At 35.2% G+C, this 25724-nt stretch overlaps 1 protein-coding gene across 5 annotated transcripts in view; it reads left to right on the forward strand.

The window, feature by feature from the left end:
• SSFA2 (sperm specific antigen 2) overlaps positions 1-25724 on the forward strand; it is a 40085-nt gene that overhangs the window by 8111 nt on the left and 6250 nt on the right. For 2 of the 5 annotated variants that reach the window (XM_006921256.3, XM_025039399.1), the window contains exons 7-16: positions 1863-2071; positions 3227-3918; positions 13470-13542; positions 17336-17415; positions 18743-19954; positions 21969-22043; positions 22119-22246; positions 22644-22794; positions 23845-23910; positions 24567-25028. In XM_006921256.3, coding sequence (XP_006921318.1) covers positions 1863-2071; positions 3227-3918; positions 13470-13542; positions 17336-17415; positions 18743-19954; positions 21969-22043; positions 22119-22246; positions 22644-22794; positions 23845-23910; positions 24567-25028 — 3148 coding nt within the window. Of the gene's footprint in view, positions 1-401; positions 483-568; positions 668-1862; positions 2072-3226; positions 3919-13469; positions 13543-17335; positions 17416-18742; positions 19955-21968; positions 22044-22118; positions 22247-22643; positions 22795-23844; positions 23911-24566; positions 25036-25724 lie in introns of those variants that run through there. The other 3 variants (XM_006921257.3, XM_006921258.3, XM_025039398.1) reach the window with 3 other exon arrangements.

The raw sequence follows: 25724 nt of genomic DNA on the forward strand, positions 1-25724 counted from the left end.
AGTGGTTGTAAATATTCAGCCTTAAAAAAAATCACGTTAGAAATTGATGCATACTTTTGCCACACTTAAATAATGCTGTCATGTTTTGTTTTTATGGTATTGTTTATTAATAGCTTTTAAACTTAAATAGAACCACATATACTATACATCTTCTTACTTATTTGTAAACTGTTAAAGAAGTTTAATTGGTTATCTATATGTCTTTTAAACATTCACTAGAAGTAGTTTTCCATTGCTGACTACGAGAAACAACCCTCCAAAAGCTACTGGTTCTATTCATATCGATCTGTATATTACTTTCAGTGATGCAAATTTAATGTAAAGACAAGAGTCTGGCATATTAGGCATTTAGCAATAACATTGTGGCTAATTTGCTTTCTTGATGATTGTGTCACAGTAGTTACTGTCTAACAGTCATACTCCACATTCTTTTTATCTATAGCCAACCACCTCAATGAAACTGATGCTCAAATTGAAAACTGGTATGTAACTGTCTTTGTTTCTTCCTTTTTAAAAAAGAAGAACATTTATGAAAATAAGATTTTATATAATCTAATTTTGTTCAAAGCACTAATATCTTGGCCAAAGAGAGAAGACTACAGTTTCATCAGAAAGGGAGAAGTATGAATTCCACTGGATCTGGGAAAAGTAGTGGGACAGTCTCAAGGTAAATTATTATGAAATTATGCTGCAGTTACATTGTTTCGTAGATGATCTACACTTTTACCACCTTTCAAACTTAGATTTGGCTTGATAGTGTGAAAGCAAAAGGAATCCATAGTGTTTCATCGTTCAGCATAACTGACAGGAGCTACTGCTTTTTTTAGAATTAAGATTTAATAAAAAGCAACAAGTCTGTTTATAGTGCTGCTAGAATTCATTGATGAGTATTTTGAGCCCTATTAACCACTTGAAAGAGCAACTACTTAGTGGAATAACTTCCACTTTCAAAATTCGTTATTCTGGTAGGGTCTTGAGTTACTATGACATAAAAATCAGCATAAACCTTTCTAATTTAAAGCTTGATGTTTAAGCATAGATTTGTCTTTATACGAAATTGAGGATCTTTAAAACACATATTAAAATAAGTAAATATATGTGTATGTCTCTGTAACCAGTTTAAACTGTTACTCCGAATTTTGTTGGAGTCTGGGCATTTTTTCTGAAACATTAAAATTTCCTTTTGTTCAAGTCTATCTTTAACAGTCGTATTTTCCTCAGTGAATCTCAGCTTGGATTATCAGTGGTATGAGAGAGAAGGGATAACGAATGTTCAATTCTCAATAGAATTAGAATAAGCTACCTTTGTCTTACCTAGACTTACCTTACTCCTCCCACTTCCTGAGTGGAAGTGGTTAGAGAAAAGTTGAAAGTAATCTCCTCCTTTACTTTTCTCAGATTAGATTGTTACCTGTATTGCCTCTTCTAGAACAGCCAAAGATAGCAGAAAATGTCAAGTTCTCCAGAATGCCCCTTGGTACCAAAGTTCTACCAACTACCTAGTGTGTTTTCCCTTTTTGTTTCTTCTTTAATCTATTTATTATTCTTCCTCATCTTCTAATTATTTTAGCTGCTTTACTGGGAATCTCTTAAAATGAAAAAAATAAATAAATAAGGTGAGGAATCTCTTAGAGAATCTCTTACTGAGTTCTTAGCTCTTTTTCCCAATACTAGCAGCTAGAGAGAATGGACCCTTTTTTTAAAGGGGTTATCACATTTAGTGAACAGTGTATAAAGATGCTGAAATAAATAATGGTTTAAGCTGTAGAAAAAGATTTTAATCATAGGAAAGCAGGAATATGAATTCATTTATAATGTAGGCTATAAACTTTATGTCTTGATGTTTCTTTTTTTTTTTGTAGCGTTTCAGAATTGTTGGAACTTTATGAGGAAGATCCTGAAGAAATTCTTTATAATCTTGGATTTGGACGAGATGAACCAGATATTGCTTCTAAAATTCCTTCTAGATTTTTTAATTCATCATCATTTGCCAGAGGGATAGATATTAAAGTATTTTTGAGTGCTCAAATGCAGCGGATGGAAGTAGAAAACCCAAATTATGCTTTAACAAGTAAGGTTTTTAAATGTTAGCACATTATTTTTAAATTAATAGCATCTACAGCAAGATAGTCTTAGTTTTAAAGTTTTACTAATTTCTAGAGATAGCACTGGAAATTAAATTATTGAGGATAACACAATAACTATTTTATTCTGAATTTTTATTCTGTTTATAGAAGTTAATTTATCTATTCTTTCCCTTCCCCAGTTCTTGACTTATTTAAATGCTACTTTGCAGAACAACACTTGTTACCTTTTAGAATGTAACTTAAAGAGAGGAACTTATAAATAGAACTTTAGGCTTATACTTAGCTCTAGATTGCTTTTGTTCAAGAAGGAAAGAAGTAGAAGATGGGCCTTATTGCCACTAAATAAAGTCAGTTTCAGGTGCTTTTTGTAAATCTAAAAGAATGGCTACTTTGGTGATTTTTATTCATATCTTTTTTTTCCCCCCCTCTTTAATTCATACCCCCCCATTCCCACTTCCACCTCTGACCTATGGATGTTGCCATTTCCCCTTAAGAATTGGATCTCTGAAGGCAGGGCATCTTGTCCCACACTCTTGCGGCATGCACTCGGGGGGCCTGGCACACCAGGGGTATGGTCTGTGACTCCACTTGGGGCGCAAACCCAGAACCTTCTGCGTGTAAAGCAGACTTGCGAACCACTACACTATGGAGCCACCCTGTCGTATTATGTCTTTGCGTATTTTTCTCTATTGATCAGAAGTTCCAATAATGAGACCTTTATGTGGTTCTTGGATTAGGTTTAAGAGATCTATAACCTATACCCCAATAACGTATAAATATATATACTTTATTAGGAGAACATTTAGGAGAGTCTTAGTGGAGTCCAAGACCTAAAAACAAAATCACAGCTGTAGATCAATACCTAGTCCTTTCTATTATATCCATTGTTACCATCAGACCTTGTGCTTCTTTATGATTTTTAAAAACATAAATTCTAATGCTTAGAATAAAAAAACTTCCTCCCTCTCCACAGTAAATGTAGAGAAGTTTTAAGTGTTAGGGGGAAAAAAATCTGGATTCATAGTCTTTGTGATCAAAATTCACATGCTGGACTTCTGAACAGTAGTAAAGGATTAATATATATATATATGTAGATGTACATACAATTAATGCTTTTTTTTTTTTTTTTTTTTTTGTAGGCCGTTTTCGTCAAATTGAAGTGCTTACTACTGTGGCCAATGCATTTTCTTCTTTATATTCACAAGTCTCTGGGACTCCCCTGCAGAGAATTGGAAGTATGTCCTCAGTGACCTCTAATAAGGAGACAGACTCACCTCCACCTTTAACCCGAAGTAACACTGCAAATCGCTTAATAAAAACACTATCAAAACTAAATTTATGTGTTGATAAAACAGAGAAAGGAGAAGGTGGTACTGCTTATCCAGCAATTGAAAAAGGAAAGCTTCTGAATGTGTCAGTGAGTGAAGAAAGTGGCAATAAAAGTGATCAAAAATCTCAACAAATTGTAAAAGACTCATTTTCTATGTTGGCTACAGTTAAAGAAGAAGCATCAGATAGTTCAGCAACTGTTATGGAGAATGCTGACATTGGTGGACTCTCTGATGAAGCAAACAGTAATTTTAACCAAGAAACTGAAAGTGAACAAAGTAAAGAAACTCAAAGTCAGGATAAACTAGGGGAGGAATTTGGTATTAGAGAATCTGATATAGGTAGCAATTTCCACATGTCTAGCCACAGTGAGCTGGAAAATAGCATGGAAGTGAAAAACATCCATATGTCCACAACTGAAAAAGAGCCATGTGCACCGCTGACAATCCCATCCATAAGAAATATAATGGCACAGCAGAAGGACTCCTTTGAAATGGAAGAGGTAGGTAAATTACTGAGACTTGTTTCAAATAGTGAATTAGAAACACACAAAAAGTTTTTCCAATGAAAGGTGGCTAATAGATTTATACTAGAAAAAATCAACCTAATTTTGACTTTTACATTTTTGTTTTGTATTTCACAAATCAAGAAGTGGTTAGTTACAGGACTGTGTAAATCAGGATAATGGTACAGTTCATCCACTCCTCTAGATCCTCTGTCATCCACTGCTGATGCAGTACTTAAACTTTAACCCACTTGTCTTTCAGTTTAAGATTTTGATGCCCTGAGAAAGCCTGAGAGATAATATTCAAATTCATATTAATATTGCATAATAGTTAAAAACACAGACTTTGAAATCAAATGAGTTTGAGTTCTGTTTTTGTCACCAAATTGCTATGTGCCTTGGGGCAAGGTTTTATTAATGTGTCTCAGTGGAAAGGATAAGTGTGAAGAGACTTTGAGGATGGGTTTGGTAGTGGGACTGGAAAGATAAGGTACCTGAAAGGGGAGGATAGAGAACCTCGGGAAAGGACTTTAGGCCACTGAGTAGGATTTCTGCAAGTCCAGAAGAACAATGGCGTTACTTTTTTTTTTTTTAAGTGCTGTTCCTGCTAATTGGACAAGATAAAAATAATTTTGATGAGGTTCAGCTAAAACTGCTTTTGAATAGTAGGAGCTGACTCTTATGAGTCAGAGCCGTATAGCTTGGGGTGAGAAGTAAGTTTATCAAGCACCTACTTTGTGTTAGGCACTGTGCTAGCCCCTTGTAGTATATTTGTTTCTCAGTCTGAGGCAGGCCACCATGGTGGTCTCATTTTACACATGAGGAAACAGGCATATGTGTACTGCTGAAGAATTGTGGCTATAAATTATATAAATGTGCAATTTTTCTTTTTAACATTTATAACAATAGTTTTAGCTGTGGCTCACAGTTTTAGAATCATATGTCATTATGTTAGGGAATTGGAAAATAGGATAATTGATTCTGCACATAAATATCCTCTTAGGCGAATGTGTATCATTAGTGAGAATTTTTCACTTGTTACAAAATTTCAGTTGCTGATGTAGTTATTTACCTTTTTTGGTGGTCTTTGTGTACTTTGATTCTGACAAAAAAAAGGGAGCAGGAGCAGTCCTTTGAAATATTTTACGTTTTTGGTAAGCTTTATTTTTTATATAGTTTATATTATGCTCTTTAATACCTAATATAATTTATTATGACTTCAGAAAATGACTATTTTAATTAAAACCCCTTTTTGTTTTATTTTCTTGTTTGATTTTTTTTGACTTTGTTTTAATCTAAACTTGTCCTAGCACTCATGGTTAAAGTGTAACTTTTGTCTTCCATTAGGGCCCTTCTTCAATGATAATTAGATATGATAGTTTCCTTGTTTTAATACAATAGAGTATAAAAATTCGAACAGATTATGTTAGACACTTGCAAATCTGATGTTGGTGTCACAGAAGACACTTTCATGTTGCTTATTAATTTCTAGAATTCCTGAATTCTAAGTTGCAGTTTAAAAAAAAATATTGACACCATCTACAAAAAAAGATCTTAAAAATGTTTGTGAAGTGTTAGATAGATGCACTTTGGCGGCAAGTTAACCTTTAATGATAGACTGGGCTTTTTATTGCCCCCTCTGCTGGCAAAAGTAGTTAATGAAAAGAAAATGTGACATTCAGGTGAACATTTTTTTTTTGAAGTACAAGATCACAGGCATTGGTGGTTGAAGAATAATGGAATATTTTGTTTGGGGGAAAAAAGTATGGTCAACCATAGTTACATTGTAAATATGGGGAATTTTAAAGATAATGAATCCTTATTCTCCAGATATATTTGAAATATGGATAAAAACCTACTAGAATTCTGTTTTTATCCCTTTGGGAACTTTAAAGAGAGCTTGTAGAACAATGGATAAAAGAAGGGAAATAATACGTTTCTTTAATTTCCTCTCCTCCCAAGCATGATTTGAATCATACTGACAAATGAAGAGAACAATCTTATTGAAGCAGACTTTTAGATCCCATTCAAAGTGTTGTTACTATTTTTCTTTTGGACTCATTTCCCTTGAGGTTTGATTCTTATTGGGAACTTTCTTCCTGTAAAAACAGTGAATAAATATAAGTTAGAGCTCACTCTTGTCTCTCAGTAAGCCAGTACTCAAGTGGATTAAATGACTGCCAACTGCTTTGGGTATCTGGGTAGGAGAAAATGTTGCAGACCTGGCTCTGTTGTGTGAAGATGCCTAATACCTTTGAGGCAGAAGGTGAGATCTGATGGTCACCAAGAACAGAGAGAATATTTAATTGTAAAGAGAGTTAAATAGATAAGAATGACCCAGGCCGGGGGGCGGGGAAAGCCAGAGACTATTTTCAACTAATAGATTGCTGTATAAAAAATATCTTCTAGACTATTTAAAATGTCTCAGGGTGTCTAAAACTTGTAAAATTCTGTTTTTCAGTTTTTCTAATTCTTAAATGACTTCCTAGATAATTCTTGTGTTCTTGAAATGGTTTATTTTGAATGACTACATCATAGTAACTCTCTAGAGCTATAGATTAGTAGTATGAATGATTTACAGTTAAACCAAAGTTATCTCATTCAATAGGCAATTGTTCATCTTTTAGGTATAAAGGAAAAATACTTAGAAGAAGGAAAACTTTTATCTGTCTATTTCTGTAAGTAGGTTGTTCTGTGTCTCCTCACTTTATAAATGAATTTATATTCAAATACAGATATTATTGGAAGTAAACATAACTTTTTTAAGCTACTGAAGTTTTAACAAGTATTTCTAATCCTGTCTTCACACTGATCGTTGATTTGACTAATGTAGTTCTTTACAGCGCGTCTTCAATTAACATCCTTTCATTCAGCATCATTTTCTTATAATGTTGATGAGATGCTATAGGAACTTGTTTATTTCAAATAGCCTATGGTAAATTTAGTTTCCTTTATACATCGTTTTGCTTGAAGTCACAGAACCTATTTTCAACATTAAGTGAGGATTTAATTGTACTTATTTTAACCATTAAATTTAAGGATTCTTTTTATTTATTGGCCTGAGTTAAAATAATCTCAAATCAGTCAGACACTTGACAGCTAAGTTATCCCTTTGACCTTTCAAATTTAACTGTATATGTTTTGAAGGCCAGTATTGTGTCTGCAGTAGAATATGAATTTTTAATACATGACATATGCAGCAATGTCTTTATCTCAAAGCCCAGTTAACCACTAAATTTTATGTGATATTTATCTAAAAGAGGAGTAAGTTAGCTTTTTTTAAAAAAAGTATTTACCTGACAGTAAGAGTAAACCATATGTGTGTGTGTGTGTGTGTGTTTAAAACGTGAAAGGTCTTTTTTAAAGATAAAAATTTGCAACTAATTACAGAATAATAAACTAGCACAGAAAGAGATCTTTGAATTTATATACCAGTTTTCTCCCTTTACAGATGAGGAAGCATTTTCCTTCAAAAACTAACATTTGATGTTACTTGCAGCAGTGGTTCTCTATCATCTTTCTGAGGGGTATAATGTTCCCTTTGATATCAGTGCCTTACTGAGGGTGGGGCAAGGGAGAGTTAGTCAGGTGAGTTCTTGGAGGATGGCAGAGAGAGATCTGTTGTCAGTCTTTACTACTTTACTCAAAATGTTTAGAATAACATTTGATCATCCTAAGGACCTGTGAGGTAGGAATTTCAATCTTTATTTTACAGTTAAGAAAACAGAGTTAATCATCACAGATAATTCAGATAGTTATCTGAAGCCATGTAGTCAGTAAGTGGCATGAATAACACTTGAATTCAGGACTTTGTACAAACCTGTTACTTTTGACTACACCACACAACTTGGTAAAGATCAGACTGGTCGATGCATTCAGACACTGGACAAGAATTCATGTGATCTGATACATAGTCCTGTACTACTTATTTGGGAAAATAATGCCTTTTTTTGAATTTTTTTGATATGTGATTAAAAGTTAGAGTTATAATTTTTAAAGCTTTGGGTTTGATTTCTTTTTTAAAAAGCCGCTATACAGGTCTTTTTCAACCTGAAGGAAGGGTTATTTGAGTTTGAACATTCCACGTATTGCTGTTCTGTAAAGCACAATACAACAGTCCTGTGCTTAAAAGATAAATACAACAGATAAAAAAAAAAAAAAAAAGGTGTCTGCCATGGTAGCAGGACATTGATTCAAAAAGGTATAGTCTTTGTTTTATTAAAACATTTTTTAAATGAAGTAACTCAAATGTGCAAGTTACTCTAAAGCTCTTTTCATACAGATTTAAATCTTAAAACACTGAGACAGAGTGATTTTGTCATTTCGGTTTACTGAGGTTTTGTTTTGTTCTGTTTTGGTAATTTTTATGAAAAGTTTCAAGCTTACCCAAAGCATAGAGAAAATAGTATAATGAGCACCCATTATCCATCACTCAATTCTGTTACTAATATTGAGCTATTGTTAATTTAATGAAAGGCAACCTATAGCAAATGACCAGAATTCTACCTGGAATTGAACCATTGAGTAGGGAAAATCATGCCACATAGGTAAATCTAAGTTCTATGTTTGTTGTCATAATTTTCTGTGGTGCACCCCATATGACAGCTTTCCTTTGCACATCTTTGACTAATAATAAAATCTAATAAGGTATGAAATTCAACCATTATCACTAGCATGTCTGTTTATTTCTTCAATAAAGTGATTTTGCTGAGTAAGTAGGCAAGAGGATCCTGACTTTAGTTGTTTTTTTTTAATAAATAGGACCCTCCCAGTCTTTTTTAAGGGCCCCTTTCTTTCAATTATGGGGTTGGTAGTGAAAGGAGAGAGGGAGTAGATTGCTATTGAGAGGCATCTTGAAGGATAGTATACTGAAGATACATATTAATTAAAGTCGTTATTTTGTGACTGATTTTATAAATCTAAGAGAAGAATGCGATAATTTTACATTTTAAAAATGAGGTTATAATATGTTGTATCATAATGCTGTGCCTAAATTGAGATTCCTAAAATATAATTAAATAGGCATTTGTATTTCTTTTATACTTGTTTGTCTGATATTTATTTTATAGAAAACTCTTTGAAGTAGGCTAGGCCTGCATAGAGACTAATAATAGACCCTTTGTTGAATATAAAAAGAAAATGCATTTTGTTTCCTTGCACACAAAACAATGGTTTTCCTGTTGAACTTATGTCTGCTGCTTTGAAGAATATAAAGTTCCAGTAATAACGAGAGTAGAAACTATTTTACATATAATTTATAGGTGATGATTTTAAATGGCCAGTGTGCTTTCAGTTTTCAAAAGATTCATAAAGTTGGATTCATGGAACTGTTTAGAACAAAGATAACACATATCAGGCCAATTTTTAAATTGGGTAATAGTATCTTTAACCTTTGAGCTTTTTTTCATATTGGTCATTCCACTCTCATTCCTATGGTGTATTTCTTATTGAATGGATTCATAGCTGAAAACTACCAGAGTTCTACCTAAAACCTGTTTGCTATTTGTACTCTGACTTGTTCAAAGTTGAAATCCCGTATGTTTGGTTAGTTCGCCCACACTTACTAAGATTTTATTTATTTTTTAAGTACTAATCATTATAGGGTAAAGTGTTAGGAATTATTACCCCCCAACCAGTCAAATATTTAATCATAATATAGAGTGAGTTATGTTAGATAATTTGGAAGGTGGGTATGGTGAATAAGGAATCTTTAAATTCTTAAATTATACTTGTGCAGTTGGGAAAAAAGCGTAAAGAGACAACTTTTGTGGGTTAGATACTGTCTTTGAACAGAGTTTCAGGGAGGATTTATGATTAAGATCTTACAACATTTTAGCTTATAGTGAAACCTGCTTTTCCACTTAGAACTCTCAAGTTATGTCTTAAAAGAACGTTTATGTCAGGACAAAAGTCTTACATATGAGTGATTTTTTTTTTTTCTTTTGCAGGGATCACAATGCTTTTATTGGGAAAAGCAAGGTTATAATGATCAGAGCTCTGTTACTGGCCTTTTTTGAAAAATGTTTTTCAGTTACAGTTGATATAAAATATTATAGTTTCAGGTGTACAACATGTTAGATATTTATAAAATTTATAAAGTGATCATCCCATAAATCTAGTATCCATTTGACACCTTACATAGTTATTACAGAATTATCGACTCCATTTCTTGTGCTGTACTTTACATCCCCATGACTATTTTGCAACTGCCAATTTGTATTTCTTAATTCCTCCCCCTTTTCCACCCTTCCTCCCAACCTCCCTCCCATCTGGCAACCAACAGTTTGTTCTTTGTATCTGTGAGTGTTTGTGTTTTGTTTGTTCATTTATTTTGTTTTTTAGATTCCACATGTAAGTGAAATCATGGCATTTGTCCTTCTCTGACTTATTTCATTTGGCATAATACCCTCTAGATCCATTCACATTGTTGCAGATGGCAAGATATCTTTTATGGCTGAGTAATATTCCATTGTATATTTGTATCACTTTATCCATTCACCTTTTGGTGGACACTTAGGTCGCTTCCGTATCTTGCCTATTGTAAATAATGCTGCAATGAATGTATGGATGCACATGTCTTTTCTAATTAGTGCTTTAGGTTTTTTCAGATGAACACTCAGAAGTGGAATTGCTAGGTCCTTCTTTGTTTCTTGTTATAGCCTTTGTTGTAAAGGGTATTTTATCTGGTATAAGTATTGCTACTCCAGCTTCTTTTTTTGTTTGTTTCCATTTTTATGAAATATATTTTCCCATCCTTTCACTTTCAGTCTGTGTGTGTCTTTCAATCTGAAGTATCTTGTAGGCAGAATATGTAGGGGTCTTTTTTCTTATCCGTTCAGCTCCCCTGTGTCTTGATTAGAACATTTAAACCATTTACATTTACAGTGATTATTGATAGTTGTGCATTGCCATTTAATTATTCATATTTATGTTTTTTTTTTTTTCCTTAAGTCTCTCTAACATTTCTTGTAGTACTGGTTTGGTGGGATGAACTCTAGCTTTTTCTTGTCTGGGAAGCTCTTTATCTGCCCCTAGATTCTAAATGATAGGTTTGCTGGGTATAGTAATCTCTGTTGTGGGTCCTTGCTTTTCTCTCTCTGTCTTTTACCTTTGACATTTTAATTATGATGTGTCTTGGCATGGGCCACTTTGGATTCATCTTGTTTGGGACTCTGTGCTTCTTGGACTTGTATGTCTATATCCTTTACCAGGTTAGGGAAGTTTTCAGTCATCATTTCTTCAGATAAGTTTTAAATCAATCTGTCCTCTCCTCTGGTACCCCTATGATGCAAATGTTAGTATGCGTGATGTTGTTCCAGAGGTTTCTTAAACTATCCTCACTTGGGATTCTTTTTGCTGTTCTGATTGGGTGTTTTCTGCCACCTTATCTTCCAAATTGCTGATTCAGTCCTCTGTTTAATCGACTTGATTCTCTCTAGTGTATTCTTTCAGTCATTGCATTCCTCATTTCCGACTGGTTCATTTTTATGTTTTCTCTCTCTTTGTTGAAGTTCTCACTGAGATTGTTGAGCTTCCTTATAAACAGTGTTTGACCTCTGCATCTGGTAGATTGATTGTCTCTATTTAGTTTAGTCCTTTTTTGGAGTTTTGTCCTTTTCTTTCGTTTAGAACATATCTCTTTGTCTCCTCATTTTGGTTGCACCTCTGTGTTTGTTTCTGTGTATTAGATAGCACTGCTCCATCTCCTGATCTTGGTTGAGTGGCCTTATGTAGTAAGTGTCTTGTGGAACCCAGTGGCTCAGTTTCCCTGGTCACCTGAACCAGGTGCTCCAGATGTGTCTGTTGTGTGTCTCCTTCTGTTATAGTTGAGCTTTGATAGCTGTTTGCACATCATTGAGAGGGGTTGATCCTTGGGCTGATTGATTGTGTGGACTGGCTATGACTACAGTGGAAGAGCTGTTGCTCCGGGGCTGACCCTACAGGGAAGGATTCGCTTTAGTGGAGCTCTTGTGCTTGCCGAGTATGCCCTTTGGGTGTGTCATTTGTGGAGGTGGTTGGGTCATGCTCTGCTGTGGTCTGAAGCTGGCCACTGGTTGTGTGTTGTTTCTGGGACTTCTTGGGAGGGGTTCTGGTGCAGGGCGAGGTTAGCCACTGCCTCTGTCCTGCCTGGGGCCACTTGGTATGAGTTACAAAGTGATCTGCAGATGGTTGCCACCTGTACTGGGCTTGGAGGTGCCTGAGAAAGGCTAAGCTGCAAAATGAGACTGGCTGCTACTAGTGTCAGGCTTGGGCTGCTTAGCGAGAGGTATGGGAGACACTGAGGCTAGATGCTGCTTGTTTGGGGTTTATGCACCTTTGAGAGATTTTAGGAAAGCTCACAGAATGAGCCAAGACAAGCCATTTATATAGAAAAGCCACTGGAAGAGGCTTGAGTGGGCCCACAGGTTTGGTGGGGTGGGGTGTCAGGGAGTCCCCAGGGCAGGGCCAATGATGTTAGCTAGGTTGATGGAGACTCGGATATGGTGCCCCCCTTGCGTGTAAGCTGGGTGATGGGGGGAGGGCTTAACAAAGGAATAATGGATTATCCCAGAACTTCTGTATGGGAGAAAGCTGCCCTTCCAGCACTTACCCTGAAGCCAGATGATTTACTTCCTACCTATGTGTCTCTGGCCCCTTTTGAGCTGCTACACCAGCACTGGAACTCAGAGTGAGGTCCAAAATGTAAGGTCCAAAGAGAAATGCTAATCACATATGAGTGATTCTATGCAAGTAAGTCCATGCTCAGGCGCTTTAACAGGAACCCTGGGCTGGGGAGCCTGGTTGAGGGGCTGGGACTACCAGCTCCTTAGGGAAGATCTTTGCAGCAGCTGAGATATTCCTCTCAATTTTTAACCACCACACATGGTTTTGGGACCAGCCTATTTCTTGTGTCTGCCCCATCTACCAGTCTCAACGTGGCCTCTTCTGTATATCCTTAGTTACAGGACTTCTGTCCAGCTAGACTTCAGGCAGTTCTCCATGGTTATTATGTAGTTTAGTTGTAATTTTGATGTAGTTGTGGGATGAGGTGAGCAGTGCTTACCTCCACTTGGTAATCTTGACTAGAAGTCACATGTGAGTGATTGTGATACCTGAAAGTCTGGGATTTTATAGAATTTTGCAATGGGAGCATGAATGTGTCATTTTTCAAAGATGCAGGCTTTGTATTTGCCTCAGCTATGTATCAGCCATGGTCTGCTGAAGTGAGTTGATTAGCATTTCTCTTTGGACTTTACACTTGAAACATTTTGAGAACTTTTCTTATGGATCTATTTTTCATATAATAGCAACTTTTTTTAATGAGGTAGTTTATACATGCAGTCATTTTTCTTTGCTAGCTACAAACTGCACTCCATTGTTAACTGGACAGTAGATCACAAAATTGAGATTTGGGACATTCTAATAATTTAGAGATAAGGTGTTGCTTTTTTTTTTTAAAGCTTTGGTACCCTTTTAATTAGGTTGATTTGTTTAGTAAATGATTATCAAGAGGTGGTATTCTTTGCCATAGGTTCTTTAAGTTTTACTTATTTTAAATTCTTCTCTAGGTTCAAAGTACAGAGGGAGAAGCTCCTCATGTTCCAGCCACTTACCAGCTAGGTCTTACTAAGTCAAAAAGAGGTAAGTAGACCAATATCCACTAGATCTCAAGCACATAACCAAAGTGTCATTAGTTGACGTGGAAAAGGGGTTTCATCTATTAGTATTTGTGCTACATATAAGTATAAAAAGATGTTAAGAACACAGATATGCTTCATTATGGTTTAGTTATAGAATTTCTCATATCTTTTTAAAGACTTTTATGCTTATAAAGTAATTTTAGTTTGCTTATCCTGTAATGAACTTGTTACACAATTATGTTTACATATTTTTTCAGTTCTACATAAAGGCTAGATGGGACATGATAGAGCAATACATTCAGGCCTACTTTTTTACATGGTTATGATTGAAGCATACACTATTATCTCTGGGTTTTTTATTATTTAAATATGGCTCCTAGGTATGATACGTGAATATGCCTCTGGCAAAAAACAGCAACATTCTAGCAACAGTTAAAGCTAGTTAAATTAACTATGGATCAAAGGTGAGTGGCTGTAGATATTGTTCTTGTCTTGAATTATTAATTATTGACCAAAGAACCTTTGAATCCATTTCTTTCACTCTTAATTTACAACAAGAAAAGCATGTCTAATCTTTACGTTTGCAAAGCTTTTGAGATTTAGAGAAAAGGGGAGAGGAAGTAAGGAAGTTAAAATGACCACTGAAGGTAGGAGTGTTTATTTTTAAAACTTCACACATGCTGAACCACCCTGTTTTGTTTTGTTTTTTAAGCAAAGATTCATATGTATGTTCCTAGGATAAGAAATTTCATGTTTGTCTTTTTCTGATCTCTGAAATGACTTCATAAGAGACAATTTGCATATAACTTTTCTTTAATTGCAATAAGATAGTAAGAAACGAGCTCCACTTACCAGGTTACTACAATTCTGGTCAGACACAAGTGAACTTTACTATTTAATTTTCTCCCCCTTGAAGTCCATAAATATATGTATGTGTTTCTGAGCTGTGAAGTAGAGTACACAGCCATCAAGGAATCTTTGCTTTAGATAGGTAAACAAGCGGTACAGTGGAAAAAGAGCTTGCCCTGTGTCAAAAGGGTTAATAGTGTCTGTAACCTTTGAGCCTTTTTTCATGTTGGTCATTCTGCTCTTATTCCTATGGAATATTTCTTATTCTTGAATAGATCCATAGCTCAAAACTTCGAGCATTCTGCCTAAAACCTGTTCGTTATTTGCTCTCTGATTTGTTCAAAGTTCAAATTCCATACGTTTGGCTAGTTTTCCCACATTACTAAGATGTGGGCAAACTTATATTTAAATAAAAACAGTATAATTACTTTTAAGATCTTTCAAGAGTAAGCTTCCTGTGGTAGGAAAGGTGGAATGTGGTTTGTGTTCATGTTTGGGTTTCTTTCTTTTATCAGTATAGGATCTCTTTATTTCTGGTGGTATAAGTTAAAATGTTAGCATTTTTATAAATCACATTTTTATAAATTAACATTTTGTGGTTTTATGGGTGCATGAGAGAGCGGGAGAGAGAACAGCATAGTGTTTTAGTCATTTTTTGAAAGTAGCCTATTAAATTTTGATAATGCAATATGCAAGTATCTTAGATCCATCATAATTTCAGAATTAGAATCACAGGTAATGAATGTATTTCATAACTTTAGTAAAAATGCATATAGTGCATGTATAAAACTATTTCATACTTTACTAATAGGACTTTTGAAGTTCCAATGACCTTGATCTCAAATCCAGTCTTGGGATTTCCATACTGAAGCCCAGAGAGGTTTAGTGACTTAACTCATATCACTTAGCATTCAGTAAATATGCTGAAAGCAGTGCAGCATTTTCCTTATTACAAAAGACAATGTTTTCTTTAGTATACAGGTGTTCTGTTTTGTTTCTTTATGATACTGGACAAACAAAATTTCCAGATTTTGTTTTGTTCTCACTTTAATTTGCTCTAACTTCCCAGTTTTTAATTAGAAATATCTTACTTCTTCAGTTAGGACAGAGATCTATTTCTTCTTAGTTCTTTTTCCGTGGAGAACAGTATTTTTTTGTGAATCTGAAATGTCTGACTAAAAAAACCTAGATTTGTGATTTATAGTTTACAGAATAGTTTCACCTATATTCCACTTATAGTCTACAAAAGTAACCCTATGAGATAGGTAGGAGAGTTATTATTCCATTTTGCAGAGAAAAGTTATTGTTTACAGTAATAAAGCAAGAACTTGAACCCAGGCCTCCTTGTTCTTTCCACTGACCGAGAACTGCTCTGAAACCTCAGCAGTCTACACTCTGACCTAACTCATGTGAACTCAGACTTGGCAACCCATGGAGAGGTGAACTCGGCACAGACTGTACTCCATTGCAGATAAAATAGATCTTAGCAGGGAGAACCTGAGCAGAGCTAGTCACTCAGGCTTCCCTGGGCTGTCTGGCAGCTTGCCCTTTGCCCAACCAGATAGGCAATTTCTTTTCTAAATCCTTTAAGTGACTGCTTCATTCTGTTGTTGCATTAAGGAGGTAGTTATAATCGATTCACTCAGCAAACATTTTTTATTGTTAGCTTGTGCTAGATACTGGAATACAAAGAAGAATAAATAAGATTTTTTGCTTTCAGAATGCTCTCTATGTAGTTGAAAAAAAATGCAAACACATAATTACAGTGATAATTGCTATAACATAAGATGTTAATCATTTTCTTCATATGTGTAATTAGTACCTGTGGTAACTAACAGCTTATCCAATCCAGTATCACAATTATTCCAGTTTCCCTAGATTATCAGGTATATGGATCAATTCCTTATATTTCATTATGTAGTTTTGTTAACTTCCAAACACTATTACAGAATTATTATTAATTTTTAATAAGAAAAAAATTACTCCATTCCATGATACTCTAGATAGAAACTGAGGCTACAGTGGGATATTTTTCAAAGTCAGGTGAACTTTAAATGGATTTTGGATTTTATTTGAACATTTGGAGTTTTTCATTTCTATCATTTAAATCTTAGATGAATGTGGATTTGGTGAGCACACTTTATTTAGCCTGTTGCTTTTGAAGTTCTGCAGAACTTGACTATTTCATGAAGTGTCTCCCTTAGTAAATGGAAGAGTTGTAACATCTCTTCTGTTGTCCTTATGGAGTGAATGGACCTGTGATTACTCTTGGTGTGCTTAGTTGGCCTGCTTACATACTGAAAAACAATTTTGGGGGGGTTATATTAACTGGGAATTAGAGTTTTCAGGCCAAAAACTAAACAGGTTTTTAATTAACAGTATTATGTACTAGTTAAAACTATTTAACAGAATTTTATGCAATTGTTATGAAAAAAATTGTTCCATAACTTAAAAATGTTTGCGTCATTTAAAACATCAGAGACATTAGGTACCCTTGCATTCAAGTTATTTAATTTGTTGGTCTTATTTCTATTTCTGTTTTTTTATTAGCAAGATACTAGAAGTTTTTATACACTATATTGAAATTTCTAACTACACCTACTACTAAATACCTTTACATAGTTACATGACGGAAATGGTTTACTTTGGGACTTTTATTTCAAACAGTTTTCCTCTAAGGATAAGACATTCATTGGATTTATCAAAATACGTTATCATTGGAGGTTAATTAGCAACTGAACATTGAGAATTTCTGATCTGATTCAGTTTTTGTTTGAATTGGAGCTATCTACTGTGCTTTGAAGCCACAATTTTGCATAAGTGGCACGTACTTTTCAAAGAATCATTGTTGGGAATCACTTATCTGTAATAACATTGTTTTCACCGAAGTCATATTTAGCAGTTTCATATAACTACGTTTCATATAACTACGTTTCTTTTGTTAGATCATCTATTACGTACTGCAAGTCAGCATTCTGATAGCAGTGGTTTTGCTGAAGATTCAGCTGACTCTGTCTCCCTTCAGGTAAAATTTCCTATTGTAGTAGGCACTATGATAGATGTCTTCAAATTTGGGTGTTTGGTTTTTTTTTTTAGTAGTTACATATTTCAAGACTGAATCTGTGTTGTCTTCATTTTTCAAAAGACATTAAGAATAAAACTTTTTGGGATGCAGATGTAATCTGAGCATTTGACTATAAATTTTAGGTTTCACTAATTCTTTGTCTCTCTCTGAATATTTAAAAACAAAAGAAGCTTCTTTATTTTTGGACCACCAGTAAACAGGTTATTTTAATCATAAACCTATTCTGTCTATTGTTTTTCTTATTTTTTGTCATCATTGTGTTTTAGTATTTTACAATAAGTTTAATAACTAATATTAAGTATGGATCCATAGCTTGGTGAATATTATATGACTTTTATGCTAGAATATGTTAGATAATCCAGAAGATAGGCATCTTTTTGTTTTCAACGAATTTATAGTCTATGTGTGTAGTGCACAGAATGTATATGAAAAGTGTTTAAAACACCTATACACAAATTTTAAAGAAAAATGGCGTAAGAGAAAAAAGAGAACCCCAAAATAACCTTTAGAAACATAGTATTTAAAGGGTAATCATATACAAGAAGTGTCTAAGGAGACTAAGAAGTGTCTAAAGAATAATCTGGTGGGCAGAAAAATTGGAAGATGGAGGAGGAACTTTTAAAAGGAAAACTGGCCATCGGAGTGCAGAGATGAGAATTTGGTTATTTGGAAATTGAGTAGTTGAGTGAATAGTTTTGATGGAATAAATGAGCATAATTGGAGAATAAACGGTGATAAAAGAAGATATGAATGTTGACTGTTTTTTCAAATAAGGATAATAAGGGCGATAGGTCTTTCTGTCTTTTCCATATGCCAGTGACTTAGAGAAGTTGTTAGGGAAGGGGCTGCAAGAGAGTTGGATGCAGAAATCTTTGAGATGAAACTGGGGAAATACCCTAGTCCTAGAGAGGATATAATTAGCAGGATTAGCTTTGAAAAAAGAGACATTTTCCTTTCAGAAGGGAGTGGAGGGAATGATGGGGAGAGATATAGGGAAGTTTGTAGGTGAAGGGGAAAAAAGTTAAGAAATTTTTGTCCATTTTCTCTGAGTCAGTGTCATGTGTTGGAAGTGAAGGAAATATGTGTTGAAAAGGGGATTTAAGGAAAATAGTAAGGGTCTGGAATAATGTTATAAAAGCAATTTTGAACAGCACCAGGACCACAAGTGACATATGAGACCCTAAAAGTATAGAAGCATCATATCAGTTGGTATTTTGTTAATGATATGTATTTGAATTTGAATTCTCCATCCTTCCACCTCTCACAGGTTCACGAATCTTTGCAAGCCATGGGGAGTAGTGCTGATAGTTGTGACAGTGAGACAACAGTTACGTCACTTGGTGAAGACCTTGTCACATCAACAGCACAAGACCAGCCTTATTTTAATGAATCAGAGGAGGAGTCTTTCATTCCTCTTCAGAAAGGAAAAGAGAAGGCAGCAACAGTTGCTGACCAAAAAAGATCGGATAGCCAAGATTTCCTACAGTGCGAGAATGTTGAGAATACAGGAATTAAACAGTCCACCTGTAGTGCAGGGGATCATGCTACTGAAATTACTGAAATGAAAGAGGATTCATCCCCAGCACAGCCAGTGGAACTGCTGAGGGAAGCAAGTGCTGAAAGTGATGTGGATAAAAGCATTGACTGTGAATTTGTCCAGTATACCACACACCATATTCTTAAATCATTGGCTTCTATTGAAGCTAAATGCAGTGAGAAAGGCTCTGAAAATATAAGTGCACCTCCCTCTTCTGTGGACAGAGTTAATACAGCTTTGCAAAGAGCTCAAATGAAGATTTGCGGTCTGTCTAATCAAAGAGTAGGGCGTAGCTTAATAAAATCGAAAGATCTGTTAAAACAAAGGTACTTACTTGCAAAAGCTGGCTATCCCCTAAGAAGGTCTCAGTCTTTACCAACCACCTTATTGAGCCCAGTAAGGGTTGTGTCCTCTGTCAATGTTCGATTGTCCCCAGGAAAAGAGACGAGATGTAGTCCACCTTCCTTCACCTATAAATACACACCTGAAGAGGAACAGAAATTAGAAAAAGAGATGATTGAGCATGATGGTCAGTCTTTAGTTAAATCCACTATTTTCATCTCTCCATCATCTGTGAAGAAAGAAGAAGCCTCTCAGAGAGAAGTGAACCAGTTGGAGGAATGTCATCATCAAAGGACTCCTACCTGTTCACTGTATGCCCCAGCACCCATATCTCAGTCCACCTGCTCCCTTCACTCTCTCCACTCTGAGTGGCAGGAAAGGCCCCTGTGTGAGCACATGAGAACTCTGAGCACTCACAGTGTTCCCAACATATCCAGTGCCACCTGTAGTGCCTTCGCTACCCCTTTCGGGTGTTCTCTCTCACGTAGACATGCTGCCTACCCTTATCGAGCGTGCTCTGTGAACCCTCCTTCCGCCATCGAAATGCAGTTGCGAAGAGTATTGCATGATATTAGAAATTCACTTCAGAATCTTTCACAGGTATGAGAAAAAGTATATCTTTCTTAACTCTTTTCTTTTATTGATCTGAGTACCTCTTAATTTACTGAGAAGCTAAGACCCATCAGGCATGAACGATCACAGTTTCATTTTCTTAACGTGCCTAAACTTACTTATACCTACCCTTCTATATTCTTCCGTCCTATCTCAGGGGAAAGGCTGAAACTAATCCTGAACAAGGTCAATTTCTCTGCTTGTAATCTCTCTTCTAGAGAAGAGATTTGTCCATTAGGTATCTATTCTCTCCTTTAGCCTCTCCTCCATTGTCTTTGTCGTAGGTTGTCTCTATTATTAAAAAATCTTCCTTTCAAGTACTTTCTCTCCTTTTCTTTGCCATTCGACAGTGTTCACCACCTCTCCCTTTCTACGTTTTCCTCTCCTTGGCTTCTGTGTCGCCGTGTGTTCTCCTGGTTCTGCTCGTAGTTCTCTGATTAAGTTTCCCCTTCACCTACTGACTCCTGATGCTGGTCTTCTGGCATAGAATTAGTCTGTTTCCACTGGGCTCAAAGACTGGAAGTATCCCCCCAAAGAAAAAAAACAGGTAAAGTGTAAATTTGAATAAAAATGGTCTGTGTGTCTTGTCACTTTTAAAGTTGTTGCTCAGATCTATTAGTGAGCTAGTAATAATTTCCAAGAACTTTGAAAATGAGTAAATTGTGTTTAGATTTGCCTTTCATATTTTACATTTCCTTTCTAAATCTCTCTGAACTACTTATATTTAGACAGTTAAGGAAATGGAAATAACAGTGTAATCCAGTGGTCAGAGTGTTCAGCTAGGAGCCAGGAGGCCTAGAATGTATATAATAGATCTCATCATGATGACACAGGAAGCCACTTTGAAAGTAAAAATTAAAGTTGTAACTTTTCAAGTTATGTAGTGAAATATACCTTTTTTAAAATACAGATTTTATCCTCACAATGGATGTCTCCTAATGATTTTCAGTCTATCTGGAATGTGGATATTTCTTTTTCCTCTTTACAAAATATAGTTCTGTGAATGAGACATTTAACCTTTCAGCTGTAATTATGCGAAGCTGAGAATTCTCAGGACCCTGTCTCCCTGCACCCCCATGGTGCACTTCTTTTTTTCTAAGACCAGTCCTAGGTGTGGTCTTCTCCTCTTAGATGTCCCATCACTAACTCAGCTAATTAATTTCCTGTCTCACCTCAGTAGTTAGATGCTCTTTGTGACCTGGCCTTTGCCTCTCTCTCCAGACTCCTTCCTTAATCTGTGTGCTTCAGCCATATTGGACAGCATGCAGGCCTCGAAGTAGTTATGTGTTCCTGGTACCTTTTTCTACACATACTACTTTCTTTCTTTTTTTTTTTTAAACTTACAGTGCCCCGCCCTGCCTTTCTTTACCTCACCAAATACTGTTTACCGTTAAGGCTTAGCTCAGGTGTCACCGCCGTTGGGACCGTGTACTCCCCTAATCTGGGTTTTTGTTTGTTTCCATTGTAGCATTCCCCTCCACCCTATTATAATTTTTTAACTTCTCTTACACCGTGAGAATGCATGAAGGCTGAGAATCCATTTTATCTTTTATCTTTTTTTTCTTCACTGCCTAAAAGAATAACATAGTGGATGCTCACATATCTAAGAATGAGTGTGATGATTGCTAATCTCTCCTTTCAAGTCAACAGTTTGTTATCTCAGAATGACATTTGCTATTAGTTCTACATTTTTGAGTTTTGTGTTTGTTTTTCTACTTTCTCAAGGCAAGAGGGAAGTCTTTTAAGACACAGATGAACTATACATGTTCCTTTGCCTCAGCCTCATTCCAAATAGACTGACTTTTACCTGAAACAGGAGTAATAGATAGCATTAGGGACTGATTTATTTGGTTCCTGCTTACAATATGAAGTTTTGTTTTTGTTTATTTGGGAGTCCTCAAAGAAAAATATGAAGACTTCAGATGCCACCTTTGTTAATACTTTAAGTAATTTGGAAGTAGTCACTTTAACTAATTGTAACCATACTTTCACTTTTTTGAAGTACCCTATGAGAGGACCTGATCTTGCTGCTGCTCCATATAGTACTCAGAAATCATCTGTTCTACCTCTTTATGAAGTAAGTTCTTGCTTAAATCTTTGTTTTATAAAATTATCTGATTTAGAAGTATAATTTTGTTATTTTCTATTTTAGAATACTTTTCAGGAGCTCCAAGTAATGAGAAGGAGCCTGAATTTGTTTAGAACACAGATGATGGATTTAGAATTGGCAATGCTGCGTCAGCAGACCATGGTTTACCATCATATGACTGAGGAGGAACGGTAAAAGTTCATTTTATCTTAATGTAACTCAAAATATTTTTTCTAAAAAGCATTGTCAACTTTTTTTTAAGCTAGATTTTATTTTTGCTGCCGTGTACCCTTTATTTTAGGAACAAGTGTAAATAAAATTAAGCATAGTGATTTACTAAACTACTCTGCTTTCAGTGTATTAAGGAAGATAGGGGCTATAGTCTGTTTTTCAGTGTCTGAGATATTTGTCGAGAAAGCCTAGAGGAAAAAAGACGAATTGTCCTGGTGGTTACATCAATTGCATTTGCTGTTGTGCCAGTTTTTAGAACTTAGCATTTCAATACCTTTTATAGCTGGTGGAAGAATTGTGAATATGAATTTCCCAGACTGCTTTTTTCAAACTTTGGGTCTCTCACCATACCAATAGGTATGAAGTTGATCAGCTCCAGAGTTTGAGAAATTCAGTCCGAATGGAACTTGAAGACCTGGAACTGCAGCTGGAGGAGCGTCTGCTGGGCTTGGAGGAACAGCTTCGTGCCATGCGCATAACTTCTCCCTTCCGCCCCTCAGCACTTGTGGTATGGTACCTTGGGGGTTGTCAGTGGTTTTCAGTAAGGATTTATTCATACTGTTCCATATAACTCAGGAGAGATGCTTTAATTTAAAAACACTTATTTTAACAGCATTAGAGGCATGCATATGTTTAAGATTCCTTTCCCCCGAATCAGTTGAATATAAGTGGTGATTATTTTCTTAAATACTTAGTATATTTAGAAATGCTTTGGAAAATTCTAATTCTAATTTTTAATAGAGTTAATAAGGAGCAATACAAAAGTTTAGGGATTTTAAAGGAAAAATGGTAGTGGGTTAATGTATGGCTAATTTAGATTTTAATCACTGCATGTAACTACAAAGAACATAAATATATATTTCACTCAGCTTTTTCCCCCTTCCTTACTTTAAATAAGTGTTTTCTTTAAACTTTTTCTTTATTTTGGATTCTTTTCTATACTTTATGTTTTTTAAAGGATCAAATGAGATTGTTGTAAAGACATAAAACTCATATACAACAAAGAGAATAAAAACACCGTTTCTCTTTATGCGTACCACTTTTTGTACTGCTTATGTTCCTTTCCATGAAATCTGAACTTCGTTGTTTTTTTTTTTGCTGATATCTTTGCAGTTGTAGAAGATATTATTTTGAAATGTTAAAATAGTGAATTTTTCTTTGTAACCTGAACAACATATTTGATTTTGTTAAGAATAAATGGATGAATACACACACATGTACGTATATGGAGTAGAATCAGTGGAATAAGAATGTGTGCGTGTACACATATGTATGAGTAGCATGGAGTAGGAATGTCCTATATCATTGGTGAATATCTTTTTCCATAAAAGGTTTTTATCTATTATTCTGAGAAATATGTGTTGGTAACGACAGAGAATCAGAACATCTATGCAACTTCAGTCACAATACTACATTTTATAGGCTCCCGTGACAGTTGAGGGTGATCTTTGTGACATAAAGGAGTGCTTTAGGGACATAATTAGCTAATTCATTTTATTATAAAACAGTTGCAATTTGAAAAAATATATTCATATATATGTATTTTGTTCTTTTTCAGGGAATGTGTGGCAGTAGAAGCGCTGATAACTTGTCATACCCTTGTCCATTGAATGTAATGGAACCAGTAAGCCTACTCCTTTTAAATCACTGGGGAAGGGAATGATACATTTCATAAACACAATTTTCCTGGTGTAGATGAAATTTTTTTTTTAAATACAGTATTTGATAAGTTAGTTAAATTGATTGCAACTATGTTTGACACTTCTGAAAGTCCATTGCCATCTTAGGTCTGTTAATTACAATAGCGATTTAGCTTTACGGCCTAAAGGAGATAATGCGTCATAAAAAATATTTAACTTATACTTCAAGGGAAGTGTTCTTTTAGTTTGATTCCAGGTCCTTCAGGTAGATGGACCTGGAAGATGACTACTTTTTGAACAAGTCTGATTTTTGTTATATTTTAAACAAATTGGTTCATTTGGGGCAAAGGCATTATAAGTAGCTATTTTATTTTTCACTAGTTACTTTTTCCTTACAAGTAATTTGGACACCTGTGTGGTAACCAGATATTCTAGTTACAAATTTTATGGCTTTATCTCACTATGAATTTAAGTTATCTTTCCAGTTTTTGCAAATGACATTGAGTAGTTAATGAATGAATTAGAGTCATGTGTTTACAAGTTAAGTGATTTTTGGCAGTAATCACAGCTAGGATTTTAATTTCTTTTAACTACCAATCTTAATTTCAAGAGCGATGAATTACGATTTTCTGATCTTCAGGTCACTGAACTGATGAGGGAACAGTCATATCTAAAGTCCGAATTGGGCCTAGGACTTGGAGAAATGGGGTTTGAAATTCCTCCTGGAGAAAGCTCAGAATCTGTTTTCTCTCAAGCAACATCAGAGTCATCATCTGTGTGTTCTGGTCCCTCTCATGCTAACAAAAGAACTGGAGTTCCTAGTGACTCAGCAGGCAAACCCAAGACCCATCGGTTACCAAGCAAGAAAGTATTCCGAGCATCAGTGGCCTTGACGCCAACTGCTCCTTCTAGAACAGGCTCTGTGCAGACTCCTCCAGAAGTGGAAAGTTCTGAGGAAGTCGGAGCAGCTGAAGAAGCATCAGAGGCTGTGGGACCTAAATCTGAAGTGGAAGAAGGATGTGGAAAAATTCCATTAATGACAGTTGCTGAGGAAATGCATAAAAATGCGGAGCAAGATGAATTGCAGCAAGTTATACGGGAGGTGAGTAAAGTCCATGCTTAATAATTTATTTGACAGTATGTGTTGGAGGAGGTTTTATTTGAACATTAATTATAAGATATTCCTCTTATTCATTGTATTCAGTAATTTGCAGAGAGTTTTAAAATTAACTCTTCCATTGATCCGGCTGGTGTCTATTAAGATATTTTTTTGTCTTGTTTGTAATGGCATTTCTGTAAATTTCATACTGCAGTGTGAAATAATTGCAATTCTGTATATTCACTTTTCTGAAGAAGGTGTTTGTAGGGTTCAAAAAAACATGTGACAAACTCTTTAGATCTCCATTTCCACATTTGTAAAATGAGGAATTACAATTTAGATTGTAATGAGGAATTACAATTTAGATCTTTTCCAGGATTTTATAATGTCATTTTATAATATCAATTGACATGAGAAAATGGTGTTGTGACTTTAATTAGTACAAATAATTTGATCTTTTTGGTTTAGTGGGTGGAGAAATACGAAAATTATATGAGTTACTCAAAGATAGAAATCAGAATGAAAAAGTTTACCCTAGAGGATAGCAATGTGCAAACCCGAAGTGTTTAACCACAGTTCTAGATTACCAAAAGGACTGCAAAAAATTAGGAAGATTAGTAATTAAAGGTCAAAAGTTAATTGAGAAAAATAGTTAAGTCACTGTTTTTGGCACTAGGATCAGGTAATAAGGAATATTGT

This window comes from Pteropus alecto, unplaced genomic scaffold, assembly GCF_000325575.1.
Source record: "Pteropus alecto unplaced genomic scaffold, ASM32557v1 scaffold3, whole genome shotgun sequence".
In the NCBI taxonomy this organism is placed as follows: Eukaryota; Metazoa; Chordata; class Mammalia; order Chiroptera; family Pteropodidae; genus Pteropus; species Pteropus alecto.